General features: G+C 37.8%; 1 protein-coding gene across 2 annotated transcripts; it reads right to left on the bottom strand.

The window, feature by feature from the left end:
* Nucleotides 1–4,183: 4,183 nt before the first annotated feature.
* Nucleotides 4,184–6,731, bottom strand: pou3f3a (POU class 3 homeobox 3a). Of its 2 annotated transcripts, none has more exons than XM_056251773.1 (2): nucleotides 5,117–6,731; nucleotides 4,184–4,936 (listed from the first exon to the last, which is right to left on the bottom strand). In XM_056251773.1, the coding sequence occupies exons 1-2, from the start codon at nucleotides 6,384–6,386 to the stop codon at nucleotides 4,890–4,892; spliced, it is 1,317 nt and encodes a 438-aa protein (XP_056107748.1). In that variant the 5' UTR covers nucleotides 6,387–6,731; the 3' UTR covers nucleotides 4,184–4,889. The 2 variants fall into 2 exon arrangements, with proteins under 2 accessions (XP_056107748.1, XP_056107747.1); XM_056251772.1 differs by having other exon boundaries at nucleotides 5,157–6,731.
* Between the last annotated feature and the right edge of the window lie 13,679 nt (nucleotides 6,732–20,410).

Raw genomic sequence — 20,410 nt, 5'->3', positions numbered from 1 at the left:
AACTCCAAATACCTGTGTCCAATTGTAAGTAATCTATTAAACCACAGAGCCCACAGCTTATTTCCCCTCTGCTTCACATCCTCCATTTAATGTGATAGCTACAACAAAAGCAGGAACACCTTTCACCTCCTGTTCTTTACTAGCGTCTTTTATCGCTGTTCATCCTCTCTCCTGCTTTCTCTCACTCTCTCACACACACACACACACACACACACACACACACACACTCTCATATCCATATTTGTGATTGTTACCTATACAGAATTAACGGCTGTCATTCGAAGCACTTCCAGACCGACCAAGTCTGAGATGTAAAAGTGTGTTTAACTCACTTAGTATCACATATCAGCACTAATGTTGAGATTATAGAGGTTAAGGATTTAGGCCCCTGCCACGTGTAGAGTCAGTTTATTTCTGAGCATTTGAATGTGTGCCTTCTCGGTCCCCCACTTCCTGAAGTTCCAGGGGCCGGTCAAAGGCAGCGATGCGTTGGCCGTCAGCCCTCCATTCACTCCTCAATGGGCAGGCTCTGACATGCTGTCACCTTGGCAACTGCTGCCAGGGTAATGTGCCTGGCGGGCTAACTGACCTCAGCTGGCAGTGTGCCACGGGCTTGCAGCAGGTGTGGGACAGTGAAGGTCCCCTGGCCACTAATTCAGCCATCCTGTATGAGGCTCGGACCACATCTATTGGCTGAAGGACTGAAGGGAATTGCGAGAAAAGCAAACGTTATGCTGTGTAGTGAGACACAGTTAGGTGTCCGGCCAGTCTGCATGGAACAAAAAAAGCAGATTTTAAGAAATTATAAATAAATACATCACTATGAACATTTTAATTAGGCTATCTCTCTGTGTCTCTAATCCCAAGCTTGTGCACTAGGCAAACATATGCAGTTTAATATCTTTAAAAGAGGCATTTAAAGGTTTATGGTTAGCCTTTGCACCATTTTCGATTTTTTGTAACCAATTTTATCATTTTGTTTTATTTTATTTTTATTGTGTAAACAAATACATTTCACCCATAAAAAAATAAAATAAAGATAGAAATGTTTATTCAAACGTTTTCAAAAATAGTAGCCTATTACCAGCACGTTTTTCGTAATTATAATTAATGTTGTTTTTAAATATTCATTCAGTATTGTTTTATCGATAAAAAAAGGTTTGATATTGATACTCTAAATTCGTGCGGGAGGGAATTCCAAAAGATGGCGCTAAAGAAATATGAGAGGGTATGATTTATTTTCTATGGTCCATATGCATCCACTATTTTGGTAAAATTAACGTTTATACAAAGGATTTAAAAGAGCAGTGTGAAAAAAAAAACCGATTCATAAAAACATTTAAATTCGAATCTTCATTTTAATTGTTTTACTTTCAGTTACACACATTTGACACCTCAAGAGAAGCCCGAGTTTATATATAGGCCTATATATATATATTTTGACTGCATAATAAAGCATTAGACTATATCATCCCCACATAGAACAGAGCTACCAAAAATGAAATAAAAAGAATAGAAAAGAATAAATTTGCGTGCTAGAGTTATGTTTTTACAGTTTTTTTTTTTTTGTTTTGGGTTTTTTTTTTTTTTGCTTTATGGTTTCTGCATTTTTTGTTAGTCAGTAGAGCTCAGAAACGATAAAAGGACTTACGCACATATTTTTCAATTTAAAAGATATAAGGTATCAGTGAGTTTTAATATTATGCAATTCAGGGTCTAACACCTAAGAAGAAGAAACCATCTTTTATCACATTAATCAGAATCATCGGTCATAGGCTACTCTTTATCATTGAGCGTGGACAGCTATTTTCATTAGACAGGCTATATAGGCCTACTTCAGTTGAAGGTTGACTGTTTTGAGTCAACGTAATTGATTGTTTACTTTGCGATCACTGAAAATATACTTTTACAAAAAATATAGGCTTCTTCATTTTCGAATATATTGCATTTTATGCAAAGTAAAGCTGAAAATTAAAACTAGAAAATAGTAATATAATCAAAGTCTTATTTTATTCAGTAAAAGTGCATTTTAGACAGCATTTTAGACAGAAACTGCAAGCTTCACAACTCAGTTATTCTGGGTGTGTGAGTGGTGCTATTAACATTGAGTAGTAGCTAGGCTATATTGCATGAAGGGTGGGGCGCGTGCTTATAACCACAGGTTGAATTTCGTTGCCATGCAACGGATGTACGGTAAATCATCCGCGAAATTTAAATCTTCAATAGAAGGATCGTGTGTTTAGCTGAATAGTCACTACCACACAAAAGTTCTTCAGAAAAAAAATTCAGCTGCACTCTCAAGTCTCAACAGAAGCGTCGTTCAGCTGGAAGGTTGGTGTTGCGCCTTGAGAGTGCAAAGCTATTTCAAACATAGCAGAAATGAATACAAATGGGAGAAATTGTCAAACCTGTCTTGATGAAAATTAAGGGCCAACGGTTGTGCTATTCCCCAGTAGTAACGGTCGGTTTACAGAAAAAGGCAATTCAGTCACACAATCGTTTTTGCACGCTTTTACATTGCAATCTGATGGAAGGATCTAGGCCCTTTTGCACTCGGAGAGCTACGTGGCAAGCATACGAATTTCCATGCATACAAATGCACTACTGCTTTAGAGCGTGCACGGAATGGATTCCAAATTACGTCACTCGCTGAGCGGGACGCTCGTGCTTTTTCAAATTTAAATTTGAAGAAAAAAAGAGAGGAATTTTACGAAACGGCCGTTCTCATAATAAAGCCAAATAAATCAACTGTTTGCTGAAGGCACGCCGATTCATTATGATGTAGGCCTATTTGAATTAGCCATACAATAGGCTACATGCAATTCTGCAGTTTGTTTTATACTAAGATATTGCAGTTGTTTTATTGAGTTCATCCAGTTAGGCTATTTACTGAAATGACTTGGACTAAACAATAAAATAATGTTTGCATAAAATACTACAAAGAAAGCGGTAATTGGGTTGTGCATTAAGGCAAATATCACGTCGCTGCTGATAACTATTTATGTGTCGAATATTTGTTTTAAAACAAGAAAGAAAGAGAAAAAGAAACTTCCAAAGCATTCTAGTGGGACGTTATGCATGTCAAGCAAAATATGGAAATTATTACCCTGATTTAATGAGGACGAGAGATGAAGCGTATTTTGAATACTGTAACACATTTCCATGTCACTTTGATGCTATCATGATTATAATATGATTTATGACATTTCAGTGTTTTTGGAACCAATAAGGCCTCTGACTGTTTTGATCATTTATATTCAGTTGAGAAGAAAATAATCTAAATCAGCATAGGCTTGCCTATAGTGGGTGTCAGCTAATGCATAGCCTATGGGTAAAATACGAAAATAGACTACTAGCCTATTTGGAGTCTCAGAAAATCTGTAAGTCATTGACGAAAAAAAAAAAAGTTTTATAATCAAATACAAAATGTATTACATTATTTGTTTTTGGAACGATGACGTGAAGCTTATCTTTACTTAAACGCCGTTAATATAGCAGATAGATAAATAGACAATTACATGATATGATTGTTTCTTTTTTTTTTTTAAACATGTAGGCTACAGTACATAAAAAACAGGCTAACAGAAAGGAAAATAAGACAACAATATGACACTGCGATTTTGCGAAGTGAAAACATTTTAGAAGTTCTTTGACTCCCATTTTTAGGCCAAGGGTCAGGATATTGAGAAACTCTTCAAAATTCCCTTTGTATACATTTCAGAAAAAAATCTCAATAAAGCAAATCAAACAAATATCAGAAATGAGTTTTCATTTAGAATTTAGTTTTAATATTTAAGCAAATTGGGAAAGAAAGAAAGAAAGAAAGAAAGAAAGAAAGAAAGAAAGAAAGAAAGAAAGAAAGAAAGAAAGAAAGAAAGAAAGAAAGAAAAAAAGAAAGAAAGAAAGAAAGAAAGAAAGAAAGAAAGAAAGAAAGAAAGAAAGAAAGAAAGAAAGAAAGAAAGAAAGAAAGTTGCACCGATGCATCTGAAAGCTATATCAGATTTATTGTTCTCATTCACTTCTCGCTGAGTCAGTACTGAACTTAAATAACAACCACGGGGGAAACGGTTTGACAACGGTTTGTTTCAGCTTCGTCAATGCGTTTGTGTACAATATCTGTATAACAAGTGTAATACTAACAGTATAAAATATAATCAATATTTAAAATGGCAGGGGGGGGGGGGGGGGGGGGGGGGGGCCTACAAGAGATGCTACTAGGTTGAAAGTCATCACAGCGCGCAACAAATCTGTAATTGCTCCTGAAAATATTTTAAATTGATTTAGTGAAAAATATAAAGCAAATCATTTAAACCAACACATTAATTTTTCATATTGCCAAATTTACACAGACTTGTTATCAAATCCCCACAAAAAAAAATCTGCCTGGGAAAAAGCAGTGAAGAGAGGGCAATATCCACGATGATTCAGCCAAACAACAACAAAAAGTGTTTAACAAGGGGTCGGCTGAAATTGGAAAATAAGTGCAGCTTGAGAGTAATCAATCTTTTTTTTTTCTTTTTTTTTTCTTAAGAGCTTTCTCTGTGTAAAAGCTATTCACAGAAGTGTAGTCCACAAAAATACTATGAATTATAAAAGGTGTAGTTTGTTGCACATAATGCTCCAAGAGAGTAGACAAGACAATTCCGTTTTGTTAAAATGAGTAATATAATTCCTGTGCGTAAAATTGATACGTGTCCTGGGGTGAATTCTTCCACTGTTTAATATTTAATGTTCGTCTGCATTGATCCATGTCCTTGGGAGTTCTTTTGTGATTTCAATCCATAAAGTCTATGTTGGCTTTGGGCTGGTTATGACTTCGGTGTCAGTGCACCAGAATCTCCTGGCCATAGGAGCTCGTAGTTGTCACGTTGTTGTGGTTGCTGTCTGGTTCATCTTTCAAACTTGCACCTTTTAAGTAATCTACCACAAAACTCCCCTGAAACACAGAGCAAACAGTCATTTAACGTTAGGGACATTGGAGGATTAAAAAAAAACCGAAAAGCTTTTAAAGATTTCAGTTTTGGGTTATCTCGTAATATACATATAATATTTGTGATATCTTGCTGACTTGAACTGTACATAAAAAATGATTCGTTCTACGTCTCAGTGAACATACGTTTGCAGTCCATGGACGGAGGCGGTGTGTCTGCACTCACGTTGCCGGCATGGGTGTACACGTCCTCGGGCGTCTGAGGAACCCCGGGCGGTGTCATCCTCTTCTCCTTCTGCCTTCGGTTGCAGAACCAGACCCGAACCACCTCCTTTTCCAGCTGGAGGTTGTCCGCCAGAGAGGTAATCTCCTGCGCTGCCGGTTTTGGGCATTTCAGAAAATGGCTTTCCAATGCTCCCTTCACGCTCACCTCGATGGAGGTGCGCTTCTTTCGTTTCCTGCCTTGAGCTGCTATTTTATCGATGCTGGTGGGACTACCGGTGGTCGAGTCGGCCTCTTCCAGCCACTTGTTCAGCAGCGGCTTGAGTTTGCACATGTTTTTAAAGCTCAGCTGGAGAGCCTCGAACCGGCAAATGGTGGTCTGAGAGAAAACATTTCCGTAAAGAGTTCCCAGGGCTAACCCAACGTCGGCTTGAGTAAAACCCAGTTTGATCCGACGCTGCTTAAACTGTTTGGCAAACTGCTCCAGGTCGTCGGAGGTCGGCGTGTCCTCGTCTGAGTGCGAATCGTGGCTGTTCACTCCGGCGTGGTGGTGCTGGTGGTGGTGGTGGTGAGGGTGCTGCTGTTGATGATGATGGTGGTGATGATGGTGATCCATTTCTGGAGAGTCTCCTCGCATCAGCCCCGGGTGGACTAAACTCCCAGGAGGGTTCAACATCCCGTTGACTGTGAAACCACCGGGTTGGGAATAAATGAGAGACTGCTGGGACTGCTGCTGTCCTCCGGTGATGGTAGGGATGTGTGAGGCTGTGGTGCCACCCCATGCGCTTTGGTGCGACTGGTGAGCCCCTAAATGCGAGGGTCTGTGGTGCAACGCGGTGCCCGAGTGCAGGTCTTCCCTATTTGAACTGCTCTTCACGTCTTGTTGCTGTGGGCTACCGGCCATGCCAACTGGACTGGAGGACCAAGGCGAGCCCGCTTCTGCTGCTGCGGCGGCTGCGGCGGCGGCTGCTGCGGCAGCGGCATGGGGCAGTGAGGTAACCCACTGATGGGCATGGCTCAGCATGTGCCCCCCGTTACTGGCCGACATGGCTCCTTGCATGAAGTCGCTCTGCACCATCTTGACCGCGGGGTCTCCTCTGTACCCTCCCGACACCGATGTTACGACACCACTTCCCGGCTGCATGCCACCACCTCCGGACTCCGAGTGCACGATCGAGGCTGATGAGAGAATGCTATTGCTGGCCAGGTAAGGATTGGAAGCCGCTGTGGCCATCCCCCCTCACCACTTTGAACAATTCTACTTATTATTCCCCCCTCCCCGTATTGTCGTAACTTTTTTTTTCCAAGCCTAGAAGGCACGCACTATTTCATGAATTATTCAAGCTGGAAAAAATATGCGTGGTATTTTGATTTGGTCCACCGACAACACAGCAAAAGATGGCAAAAAATATATCCGTCAAAACCTCCTTTTATCGTAAGCAAAAGGAGAAAGAAATACCTTCAGCGTAGAAATCCACATTATGCATGGAAGTTGCTTTTACAATTGAATTCCATTGTTAATTTCATTGTCTTAAAGACCAATTATGAGAACAAAAAAAGTGTTGCTTCTTCTTCTTCTTCTTCTTCTTCTTCTTCTTCTTCTTCTTCTTCTTCTTCTTCTTCTTTTTCTTCTTCACATCAACTTCACGTGGCGATTACAAAAATCCCACACCGAACTTCATCGCGCGCTCTCTGTTGACTTTTATGTGGAGGCTTATCAGAAGACGCTCGTTTGTAAACTTCTCTCTGGTCCTCAGTCCTTTCTTACAGAGTCTTGCTACTCATATTTTTTCCTTTCACAGAGTCCATCTGACGTTAATCTTCAATGCATTCCACTGCACACAACTCTATCAAATACACGCGCGAGGGAGACTTTCACTGTCCTCGCTCGCTCCGTTCCTCTCTCTGAGCGCGAGTGCACGCGAATGTTTACGTTCAGCCCCCGCGTGCGCACACCATCCACATCCTTCACCCAATTACCGCGAGGAAGTTTCTGCGAGATTGATGCTCATTGGATATCCTTCGGGAGAGTGACAGATCTTAGGGCACAGCTAAGAAATCACGTTAAGGCGTTGCAATTTGCTATGTCTAATTTGGATATGTCAACATACGAATAAAAGTGACTAGACCTTCTCTCTGAACAGGACGCTTAGTTTATATAAATCTATTGCAGTTTACGGCATTATTTGCTTAGGTTAACGATGCTTTAGATGTTTTGTTTAGCTTTTCTTTCTTTTTATCTTTTTTTTTTTTTTTTTTTTTTTGCAGAGGAAACTGTTTGGCTTGAATTCGCTACAGCGTTTGTTTTATTTTACTGATGTCGGCCTTTTGTCCGCAACAGGCATTTAAATGTTGAAATTAAACTGATGATGATAATAAATTTGAGTCTAATTGTGTCTGATTTTTTACCAATGGGCAAGTAACAAACAAACATGGAATTCACAATAGATGGGTTACAGATAAAGCAAAGCAAATAACAGGCAGATAAAAAACATTAAGGATTTCAGCATTGGCTTAGGGGTACAAAATGAAGTGAGCATATATTAGATTTGTATCCAGAAAATGTATGTGACTGATAATAACTTCACGGAAAGCACTAGCCTATTCAGATTTAGACGAGCCGTTTCAAGCACCAGCACTGTAAACTTTTAAACTGATGTATTTATTAAATTTAGTAACATCTATGACTATGACCTAATGAGGTAAAAATAAATAAAACATTAAAATACAAAAACAATGCACAAATAAACACAATCGCATAGCTAATAAACACCAAATATATCATATTGTTTTATTTGTTTCAATGGAAACTTTGGTAGGCTACATCACTTGCACCTAACTTGAAGAAATTTATATTAGACCTTTCCAGAAAACAAAACAAAAAAATCCCATCAGGTGAATACAAAAAACACGCCGTATTAATCCCTGGGTGGTGATTTATTGTTGTTTGTTTATTTGAGGATTGATCCACCCCTGGTATAGCCTGCCTATATAGGCTAACCTATTGAAAAGGGTCGAGGACAGCGACACTCGTGCACTGCGAGCGATGAACAGTTAGTGCTGATTTTCATTTGCATAAATTTTCATATGTTTAAGTGAAAATAATAGCGGAGCGGAGGAGAGCGGGATTCACTCGAGACGGAGGAAGAGAGAGAGGGAGCTGCGCTGGATTCATTCCTGCGGTAAGAAATCTACCTCTCCCTCTCTTTCTCACTCTCTCTGCCTGAATGTTTTGTTTTAATTTGTAGCCTATATTGAATTTAAGAGTCGTGTTGTATTGCACGTTTGTAAAAATCGGCAGTAAAATGCATATCTATGTGGATCTTGTTCTTTAGTGAGGGCCTTGCGCTTACCTTGATAGCCTAAAGAATCTTAAAACAATCACATTATTTAGGCTATATTAAAATAAATGCGTAATTGCGAGGGCCAACAAATGCGCCAAATGCATCAGGGATGCAGGGAGTTTAATGACATCAACTCCTTGACAATTTCATTAAGCTTCTTAAGCAAAGACTTCTAAGACTTTATAAACATGGACTTATACGGTAGGCTACTTATTATGTAGGCTATTTTAGGTTCCAAAGATATGGCGAATTAGTTATTAAAATGTAGTTAATCGAGTTTTTTTTTTCTTTGCAAATCTGTAATTTGAAAACAAATAAGTTGTTTAAGTGTTTTAAGACAGTTTCTTGCGAGCAGCACAGTCAAATACATTTATAAGTCTTTAAACAATAACATTGCGTGTTAAAAGATTATTTAGTTGATGAGTTGTAATTTCTATCGCTGGTATGAAGTCAGTTTCTTAAAACGTTAAACAAGGTTGATCAATCAAAAAGCCATGTGAAGTGTCAGTGGGATATTTGCCGGAACAGCATTTTGAATTAATTTGCAAAGACAAACATGACCCTCCCTGTAACAGGTCATGCAATAAGTTTATAACGGGAAATATGTAGTCTATCAGCTGACATTGGTACACAGATGATACATCAATCACTGTCATAAGTCATGCTAAACAATGGCCCAGTGTGATATTTGTAAATTTAGATACTTTATTTCTTGTTACGCCTTCATTTTGCGGACTAATTGATTCCTGTTATAGAAAGGTTGTATTACTTGGGGTTAAAGTCGTGTTTTGCATGAAAGTAGCCATGAAATAGTGGACGCCTTTACACCGCCTGTTGGTATTTAACCATTTAAAATAAATCGCATATTTTATCTTTTTATAAAAAAAATCACATTTGGATTAGGTCAAAAGGAGTAACAAGAAAACCTCTTAATATTTAATATACAAAAAAAAAAAACGCAAGTAATTTTTACAATTATTTATTTAATACTTTTACTTGGTGGTTATGTCATTTGACATTTTTAGAGACATTCAATCTTTTTTTTTTTTTTTAGAAAAGTTGTACATTTCAAATAAGTTCAAGTTAAAGAACTTTGCAGTTGCATTTGTCATTTTTATCCTCTCTAACTTTATTTGTCATTGACACACATAGCCTACAAACATATTTTCTAAATTTAATATTTGTAATTTGGTATGACGATAAGCATGGATTATAGTAGGTACACTATGCCTGCTGTTATATGCTCTTTTATACAAAAACATGAAAATCCGTCACCAAGTTAGAAAAGTGTAAGGGACCTAATGGGAACTCTTAAGAAATGATAAAGCAAAGTTGAACTGACGGGATATCTACAATTATAAGGTAACTTTGTAGACTACATTCCTATAGTTTCTGAAACTTGATGCAAGATTATATATGAATAATGAAATAGGCCAACCTATTAGATTAACCCCGGTAGCTTATACAAAACCATAAACCGTCGCTTTCAGTCAGAAACCTCAAATTTCGTAAACCGCTTTTCAGGAAATGGGGAAAAATCAACCACTATTTTTTTAAACAATTAAACACTGTGTTGTCAAATATGATAGCCTATTGTGGCTTCATATATATTTGGCTTTACTCAAAACTCAAATTGAGTTTTTGACCAGTGAATGTCAGACACAGCCAACGTGTTTTGTCCTCCATTAGAACTGCTGTACCTAAGCCAGTAAGTACATTTCGTAAGTGCGTGCATTTCAAATACATAAAACATTAGCCTTTATAGAGACAGATTCCTGAGTAAAGAAAATGCTGCACTTATTCAAACAACCAGTTCTTTATTTACCCTTGCATTGCAAACAAGCAGAGACAGTCCAAACTGCATGGCGCACTTATATTCAGGATAGAGGCCTGGCTATTGAGTAATGAGGTTTGACTGCCCAATATTTAAAAATGTGTTAATTTAGTAATCTTACATTGTTTTTCCAATAGAGTGAAATAATAATAACCCCCCCCCCATAATAATAACCCCCCCATAGGCATGTGCCTTGAATGTCCATGCATAAATCCGGCCCTGCCTACCCTAAACCTACCAATCACAGAAAACTTTCTGCAGTTTTACATTTTCAAAAAACATCAGTTATATGATTTATAAGCTGTTTATAAACACACACAGGCACACACACACACACACACACACACACACACACACACACCTATTTCCCCCAGTCCCTGTATTACATTAATCAAAGCACATATTTCCCAAGGGAATCCACACATGGATCACAGTAAATCCTAGTGAAATTGAATCACATCACAGAGTCCTAACTCAGCGGCCCGGCCGTTATTTTCCATACATATTTTTGAGTGATTTCTTGTAAGAGAATACATGGGAAATATTTACACCTATGGACATTCACTACTGAATAAGCTGCTATAAATGGGCTTCCTCGCTAAAACAAGGCATTTGATGGCATCGCCAACCAGCCTCATGTCTCCCTTGAAAACAGCAACTAAATTTCTCCCTTATGTTGTGCTAGTGAATTTGCCGCTTCGATTTTTGTTGAGTTGCGTGATTAGGAATGCTAAACAATTTCGGATGCCTCACTCCCTTATTTAAATGACATCACAGCGATGTCATTAACGCTTCCAGCTCTACGTTCAGTCTGAGGAAAGTTTCAAATGTGCTGGCTGTGCTTTCTTCTGCAAGTGACTGCAATTCAAATCTCTTTTTCCCCTGCAGGTAAGAGCAAGTCCCTCTAATAAACACAAGACACACAAGGCCTTCTTTCAGTGAAAGCTCCTTTATAGGGGCGGGATGGCTAGGATTATCTTTCCTCCTGTCCTCTTCTCTCTTGTGAGCGTGACATCTCAGCTAGGTAGGTTTCCTAGCAATGTACAGAAAACAGTCACACTGTAGTTTTGGACAGATGTTTGCATTATTGACCACAAATCGACAGACAAAAGCCTCATTGAGAGATTTGAATAATTTCCATCTAGAAAGAGCACTACAACACCTCTGAAGGGCTCTAGCAAAGGTGCCATTCAGCAACAGTAAAGCTCAAAGCAGCTGGAGCAAAAATCACAGAATTGTCCTCTCCTCCTTTATTTCTCACGAGCGGCATTTGCATTTTACTCAGCTTAGCAAAAGAAATAGCCTGCAGCGAGAAAACTCTATCCACTATGCATACAAGAAAGAAGGAGAGGGAGAACGAGAGAATAAAAGACGTGAAAAAGAACACAGACAGGCTGACTGAAAGGAAATGAGAGATAATCTCAAAGCTACTGTCCATTTCCTATATAGTCACAAGCCATCATCCGTAATGGGAAAAATGCATCAGCATGCGCCGCTAGACGAAGTGCAATCCACGTGTTCTTTTGTCACCTAACCATGGATATCTTCACTCTAAGATAGTCTTAAATAGTCTTTTGATGGTATCTCGAGACCAATTTACAGATCTCCGGCATTATTACAGTAGAGCAGACGCATTACGTAGGCCTGTCTTTTGGAACGGGGTCATTCTCAGAGAAGTGTCTTTGCATGTTACCTGAGGACACCACAGGCGTGTTATCATCCCCAGACCCTGCCAACCGTATGTGTCCCCCATCTCTTCTGACAACTAAAGGGACCCATCAATGTTTCAGCCCACAGAGGGCCTTTAAAGTGAGTAAAACCCATTCTCTTTAATTCTGATTACACTCTGAAAGTGTCTTTAGCATGTGGCGGCTAAATTGGGCTATCAGCGCTAAGTAGCGGCGGGGAAGAAAAGAGCCAATTATGCCAGTCAAAGCCAGATGATGATTCTCATCTTCACTCTCTCTCTCTCTCTTTCTCTCACACACACACACATACGCGCACACAAACGAAAGAGAGGAGAGGAATACGTCTCCTTTTGTTCTAAAATATAGATATATCGGCTGACACACCTTTGTGCGTATTCGCAGTATTGAGAGACGCCAAGCTTTCACTCTTACAGAATTGTCTGACTTCATAATGAGTCTCTACATCTGTCTAATATAAATAGCCGGGGCAGTATGGTATGAATTCATATCCATAACAATCAAGAATACTTATTGTGTAAGAATAAAGCAATACTTTCAAAACCAAACAGCGTTATTTCATTTATTTATTTATTTCACGCATGGATGACTCAAACCCTATCAGATGTTTATTTGTGTGGGATAAAAGCAGAACCTGTAAAACCTTCAACAATGCAGTAAGATTTAACTTAATTCAAGTGACTATATCCTGAGGGTAATTTGTGCCAAATCATAGCTTTGCTGTGCCTGCATGATTAATGCACATAAAGGAGTTTATCCCTTCAAACACATTGACTGTTTTGACAATGTAGCATTCTTAGAATAGTAAGGTGCTGCTGTTTGACTAACGCACAGTCCATTAACTCCTGATACACTCCTGACACTGTTCCTGCTGGATGGTGTGTGTGTGTGAGTTCATGTGCCTCAACAGTCAAGAGTGACCTTTTATAGCTTTGGAAGGGATAAGGTGCTTTGTGATCACAACATTAGGACACTTGGAACAAATGCCTAAAAGACTAAAGAAGAGGACAGAATGTTGTTCTTCACTCATCGATAAGAAGGATGTAATGTATCCTGTGTCAAGATCTGAGAATCGGTTTTCCTCAGCAGACTTGAGGGGATAAGGATGATGGGGGAACACTGAAAGAGACAAAATAAGTAACGTATCTTAACACAGAGTATAAAAGCACATTAACACTGAAACATATTGCAATGTTTCCTCAACGATCTCTTTTTACTTGATCTAACCTACACTCTTGAAAGAAAAGATTCTATATAGAATAAGGGTTTTCTCAGGCGCTTTATATATCTTGGGATTTAGTATTAATGAATTAATTTAGTTTTAATTCATTTTTTATTTTGATTCAATTTTATGAATTAAACAGCTCATAAACATACTTTATTTCTAGAAAAAACTGGGGTGAAAACCCATTAAACATGAAAGTATGCAATAATTTAAGACATTTCTCCCTATGGAACCTCTTTGGCATAGGGTTATTTAAAATTGGGTCAAGAACCTTTTGGTTCTGTAGGGAACCTTCTCTTCAGAGTGATGTAAATTACTTTAGTTGGCTTAACCTAATATGTCAGGTTGATTTAGTCAGAATGAAACGTTAAATTAGACTGTTAAAAGTTTAAGCACTTGTATGTTTGACTATGCTTAAATGCTTAAAATATTTTTTCTTGACAAATATAATTTGTGCCTTTGTATAAATGTATCTATTAAATGAATATATATATATATATATATATATATATATATATATATATATACACTACCGTTCAAAAGTTTGGGGTCAGTGAGAATTTTATTTTTATTTTTTGGAGGAAAGAAATCAATACTTTTATTTATCAAGGAATAATTAATTTGATCGAAAGTGACAGTAAATACATTTATAATGTTACAAAAGTCTTTTGAACTTCCTATTCATCAAAGAATCCAAAAAAAAAAAAAAAACTGTACAACTGACAGACCAACAACTGTTTCAACATTGATAATAATAATAAATGTTTCTTGAGCATCAAATCTTCATATTATACTGATTTGTGAAGGATCATTTGACACTGAAGACACTGACACTGGTGATGCTGAAAATTCAGCTTTGATCACAGGAATAAATTACACTTTACTATATATTCACACAGAAAACAGCTGATTTACACTGGAATAATATTTAATACTATAACTGATTTTTGTTGTATTTTTAATCAAATAAGCGCAGCCATGGTTAGCAGAAGAGAATTCTTTTAAAAGTATTTAAAATCGTACCGACCCCAAACTTTTGAACGGTAGTGTATTTAATCATATTTATTTATTTATTTGGTGACAAAATCTTCAATTTGTATTTGAATTTCATATGTTTGAAGAAAAAATACATATGACTGGTATTTTACCTTTGCACGCTGTAATACTGAAATTAATGCTTAAATGACACTTCATAAAATATCGAATGATAGCATGTTTTAGAGAACATCTCAGTGTTTCTTTTTTAAATATACTTATATTTAGCATTTTCTTTTTTCTTCTTTATTTTTAATGATGTGATGTACCAGAGTTACACATTTGTCCACCTCAATAGATAAATGTAAATATGCTAGAAACTTGCTTTTTTTTTATCCTTTATGAGATTTTAGGACAATGAAGCGTCTCTTTTACCCTCTTCCACTCATAACTCCCGAGAATGTCAATTCTGTGAATGTGTGGAGGCAGATTCCCAATCAACCCGTCTCAGACAGAGCAAAAACACTTCTCTGAAGATCAACTGCAGTTGTAAAGCTGAACTAAAAGTTGTTGAAATAAAGCTTTCCTTCTCTTTCTCTAGCAAACTCTTTCTGTTCTGTGGTTTATTCCCCTCCCCTCACTTTTCAGGTCTTTCTTCACATCCCTTATCTCTTTCTCACAAGAGCTTCCACAGTTTGTCGTGCTCAACAGGCTGTCACTGCTCAAACACTGCTTCATAAAAGCACCAACATCACACAGAAACAAACACACATACACACACACACACACACACACACACACACACACACACACACACACACACACACGCACACACACACACACACCTGGCTTCCATGTTTTATGGGGATTTTCCATAAACATAATGATTTTTATACTGGACAAACTGTATATTCTATCCCCTTACACTAACCCTAGCCCTTAACCTACCCATCACACAAAACTTTCTGCATTTTTATATTTTTCAAAAAACATCACTCAGTATGATTTATATGCTGTTTTCCTCATGGGGACCAAGAAATGTCCCCACGAGGACAAGGACTTTGGATATTGCCATGTTTGTGGGGATAATAACCCCATAATGTAGGGTTTACCAGGACACACACACACACACACACACACACACCTCAGTAGGGTAACATGTACACATCTACCCATAAACACTAAAGTCATACAAACTAACAAAAATAGCTCTGTTTATATAGTCAGTTACGCATACAGTTACCACACATATTATGTGTTTCCTTTATATCTAGTATGTCTACTGAATTAATGGGAAATGATAGTGTGATGCTTGTGTGTGTGTGTGTGTGTGTGTGTGTGTTTGTTTATGTCCCTTTTGGGTACATTCACCAGGATACACACCAGTAAACTGAGGACCACCTCAAAAATTGAGGACATTTTGTATGTCCTCATTTGTTTGACTATATAATGGCATTCAGCATACTCTAAAATGGTGTCCAGACTTAAAATCTCACTTGTCCCAAAAAATCAGTTTTAAGTGATTTGTGTATGTGAAGTGTGTATGCCCCCCCACTAAAGTGTGTATAACACAGCGCCCTCTAGGAGTACTGCACTTCCGGAAAAGATACACACTTCGGGGATTCTGACCAATCAGAGCGCAGGAAGCCACTATGAGAGCGGGACTTAATGATCTGACCAATCTGAGGCCATCACGTCATCAACAAAAATGGCGGAGCGGAGGCGATATCATTATTATGAATGAATTGACAGATAATCCACATTCAATAATAGATAAATTCGCAATAATTATTATTTAAATAAAAATAGACTAATTTACCCTGAGCAGCAGGAGCTCTCACGATGTATATGGGCATGTTATTAAACTTTAATCCTCGCAGTTTTGCTCTCGCATCGGAGTCTGCTCTGTGTAACGTTATGTGTGTGTGAAGATCGCGCTGCTGCGCGTCACCGAGACTATACAGCTGTACAGTAACTTACATAGGAGTTTATTAATCATGTAGGAACGAGTTTGAAGCGGGGAAGAGACAGAGACATTACGTCATGTGAATTTACAAAGTACATATTTTCTTCCAAAAGCGGAGGAACAGCTGTTTAAATCTGTCAATATGGATGTGATGATTTATTCATCCAAGTTTGTTTAATAAAAACACACAAGCCACCAAAAGATGTGAAAACATGCTAAATCGCTTGCTTTTATGAGTGATTTTATTTGTTTGAAGTGTTTTCTCCTACTTTGCGTTCTGCCGTTTCCTCTCATAATATCAGTGATTTCCCTGAGTGGCCACCGCCCCTCCCCCACCCCCCGCACGAGCAGGACAGGACTCCGTTACCAGTTACCACAGCAACACATTCACTACAGCAAACAAGCTAACTTTTTTCTTTATATATTATATTATATTATATTATATTATATTATATTGAGGAGAGCAGTTACAGCAAACATTATTCTTATTATATTATATTGCATTGTATTATTTTATATTATATAAAGAGGAGAGCAGTTACAGCAAACATTCTCTTTGTAGTATATATTATATTATTTTATATTATATTATATAGAGGAGAGCAGCTGCATGAAACATTCTCATATTATATTATTATATTAATTAAATGTTTACACTAATTACATACGTTTTTTTAAGGCGCTTTGGTGCATTTCTCAAATCACAACTAAAATTCTTGTTCAACCTCCACATCATCTAGTCACTTGTGCACATCATGAAAGCAGTTTATCATTCTTTTGAACAAATTGCAAATGCTTTGGTACATTCATGCAATAAATGTAAGTGTCTGCTGTTTCTTACATTATCAATTGCTTATGTCATGTTGATCAAAATGTATTATACTGGTTCTCTGTTGAATAGTCTTACCCCTCAAAACATATAGGCATTAAATTACTAGTTGTCATAAACTGTCAAACATATTTTCTATACAATTCTATTATACTTTTTTTGTCCTGAATTGCAGATGTGAATTTTGAATTTCACTAATGAAGGGGAATGTAAAGCATTAGATCAATCAATGATCACCAGTTCTCTATAATCGCTCAGAGTGCATCTCATGAAGCTTCCTCTGGAAGCCATATAGACAGAGCACAACACATACACACTCTGAGAATGGAAGAACAACAGGGTAACAGCCGAGAAGAAGAAGAGGAGGAGTAAGGATGTGTGGTGGAAGGATACAGAGGTAAAACAGAGAGATTGTAGGTTTCTGAAGAAATAGGGGCCAATATTGTAGATCATGTTCATGACCTCATGGCCGAGGCGGGTTGAAAGCTGAGCTGAATGTTGGGAGAACAACCGTGTGTGTCCTCAAACATTCAAGTCTTTATAGACAGAACATGCGTGTAATCAGACAGTGTTCACTATACTGTACTGTTCACCATAAGCTGTAGACTTACTGTATTACAGTGGAGTCTACTTGCATTTTACATGAGACAGTAAAAATACGTGATAGAGATCCCTTTCCCACTAATTAGATATCTTAAATGATGTTGTGTGCACTTCTGTATTTGTCTTCATTGTTGTACAGCCTTGATGTTAATATTTTGTTGAAAAATTGTTAAGACCCCAGGAAGAATAGCTGCTGCTTAATGGAGTAGCTAATGGGGATCTAAATAATAAACAATAAACAATAAACTCTACAGATAAAGCGTTGTGAATCTAGTTTCGCGTACCTACCCCGAAGTGATAAAATAAAACAAAATTATGTATCAAATTTATAGACAAGTAATTTGTTCAGGCATGGTTTTCTAGGGAAATACAAACCTACGCACATATATTCAAACGCACATAACTATAGAATCAATTCTTAATGCGCATGTGAACGCCATCAGCGTTAATCACAGGTTCACGTTTAAAGTCTGTTTAGAGACATTCATATACATTTTTACCTTGCAGTTACTGTAAATCCGGCCTCTAGTTCATAAACGCCAGAGGAGAACTGGCCCCCACTGAGCCTGGGTTCTCCCAAGGTTTTTTTCTTCTCCATTGGGTCCCTGATGGAGTTTTAGGACACCATCGGGTCACTTGATGGAGTTTTTCGGTTCCTTGCCACTGTTGCCTTTGGCTTGCTCAGTTGGGGATATTCAAATTAATTAACCAATCATTAATACCATTGATCAGCTCTACCAAACGTGGATGTTTTTCCACTAAGAAACGAACATTGTTATTATGTTTTGATTGATACTGTGAAGCTGCTTTGATGCAATCTATATTGTGAAAAGCGCTATATAAATATACTTGATAGAGACATAATGTAACACACACACATATACAGTATGTGTTTGAATAGTCTGTTCATCGCAATGGCATTGTCATTTTTTAACAGACCAACAGTGTATCTGTGAGTCCAGTCTCATAATGGGTACATGTGTTTATGTGTCATACAGATAATGTGCAGTCTTTTCATTGTCATCAAAATCGTAGCCAGTGTTTACTTCTCAAAATACTGATACAGTTATATTGACAACCATCAAAAGCCTGTAACTTGTTAAAAATCCTTAGTACAATATATATCAATGAACATATCAGTGCCTTGTGTCACAAACAAGAATGTCAAAATGCTGTCATGTAATCCTATTGTGTTCTGCTGTTTGTACGAAATGCACTTTCCTTGTTTGCAAATCTTAAGGATGATTCAAGAAATGTACCAAAGCGACTGATAAGAACTGTTTATAGAGGAGAGCAGTTACAGCATACATTCACTCTCTCTCTCTCTATCTATCTATCTCTCAATATATATATATATAGCCTATATATATATATATATATATATATATATATATATATATATATATAAATCGATAGATAGATAGATAGAGAGAGAGAGAGAGAGAGAGAGAGAGAGAGAGAGGGGGGGGGGGGGGGGCAGAGCAGTTACATATAGTCATACAAAAGAAAAAAAGTGTTTAAAAGAATCATGAATCAAGCTGACACGTTTAAATGTTTGTTTACATAATTATTTTGTACTTAATTTGATTTTAAAAGCCATTGGATCTGCACTAACCCTAACCCTAACCCTAGCTCTGCCTGTGACTGTCAGTCTGACTGAGATCTGCTCACACTGTGATCAGCCGCCCTTCCCCCACAGCACTGAGACTGATCGCGCGCGCGCCCTTCCCCCACAGCACTGAGAGAGACTGATCGCGCGCGCGCCCTTCCCCCACAGCACTGAGACTGACTGGAGTGACAGAGAGTTGAACTTGTCTCTGGCTGAACTAACAGACTGACAGTTACAGGTAGATAGCTAAGCAGAAGTGCTGCTCAAAAGATCACAAACTGTCGTGGCTATGCGTTTTTAAAGCACTTTTACAAGGTCTATTAGCTTCTCCGCCCTGTAATGTAAAATACCATTAATTTATGAAAGAAATACAAAGAAGATAATGCTGTTAAAGTACTTGTTAAAGTTTAATTTAGAGCCTCGAAATAATCCACACCCATCCCCCATCTTAACTCGAATAAATTGACAACAACACAGACTCCAAAAGTAGAGACATATTATACCAGCTTGAATATCAGCCCTGCTGTGTATTTGCATACATCAGTTTACTATTTTGATTAATAAATGCTATTAGTAGAAAATAAGATGTCTGTTCAAGATATCTAGGTTGCTCATTTTGCATTTTTTGCTCTTTTAAACCTGTGCTTGTTCGGACATGCGCACTGGTTCCTAGTTCGAGTCGGGTGAGTTCGTTTACAAGTGATCATGTGCTCTGTCCACTAGAAAGACTTGATCCACGACAGTTTTTTTTTTTTTGAAGAAGAAGAAGAAACACTACTGCGATTAAAAAAAAAAAGATTCTTGTCATCAGAGAGTTTTCTATTCGGTCAAATAAATAGTCACAATTGCAACGTGAAATCCAAATACGTAACTACGTCATTTACGCACGTCTGCGACAGTGGATGTATTTTCCCGGGAAATGCAGACACGTGACAATGGGACGCGAAACAGTCAGACGACAGCCCTCCACCCTCCACCACGCAGGAAAGGTGAGATGAAGTCTTGTCCTGAAAATGCATGATAACTAAATACATTGTGAAATATGAAAGTTAGTAAGATGTATGTTTATTTTAGTGGTTTAATTATTTTTTGCTTAGGGTTTTATTTACTTCTCGATTGTATTTTATTTGTTTCTCATTTGATAATTTGTTGCAATAAGGAAAAAAG

The sequence above is a fragment of the Rhinichthys klamathensis genome, unplaced genomic scaffold, assembly GCF_029890125.1.
Source record: "Rhinichthys klamathensis goyatoka isolate OS25496 unplaced genomic scaffold, OSU_Roscu_1.1 h1tg000090l_1, whole genome shotgun sequence".
NCBI lineage: Eukaryota > Metazoa > Chordata > Actinopteri > Cypriniformes > Leuciscidae > Rhinichthys > Rhinichthys klamathensis.
This window is presented reverse-complemented; position numbering and strand designations above follow the sequence as displayed.

Bases quoted from the DNA above. Each gene is read 5' to 3' on its own strand.
- pou3f3a (XM_056251772.1), bottom strand. From the start codon at position 6,386: ATGGCCACAGCGGCTTCCAATCCTTACCTGGCCAGCAATAGCATTCTC. The intron at 4,937-5,156 runs GTGAGTGCAGAC...TCTGTGTTTCAG, and splicing joins TGTACACCCATGCCGGCAAC to GGGAGTTTTGTGGTAGATTA.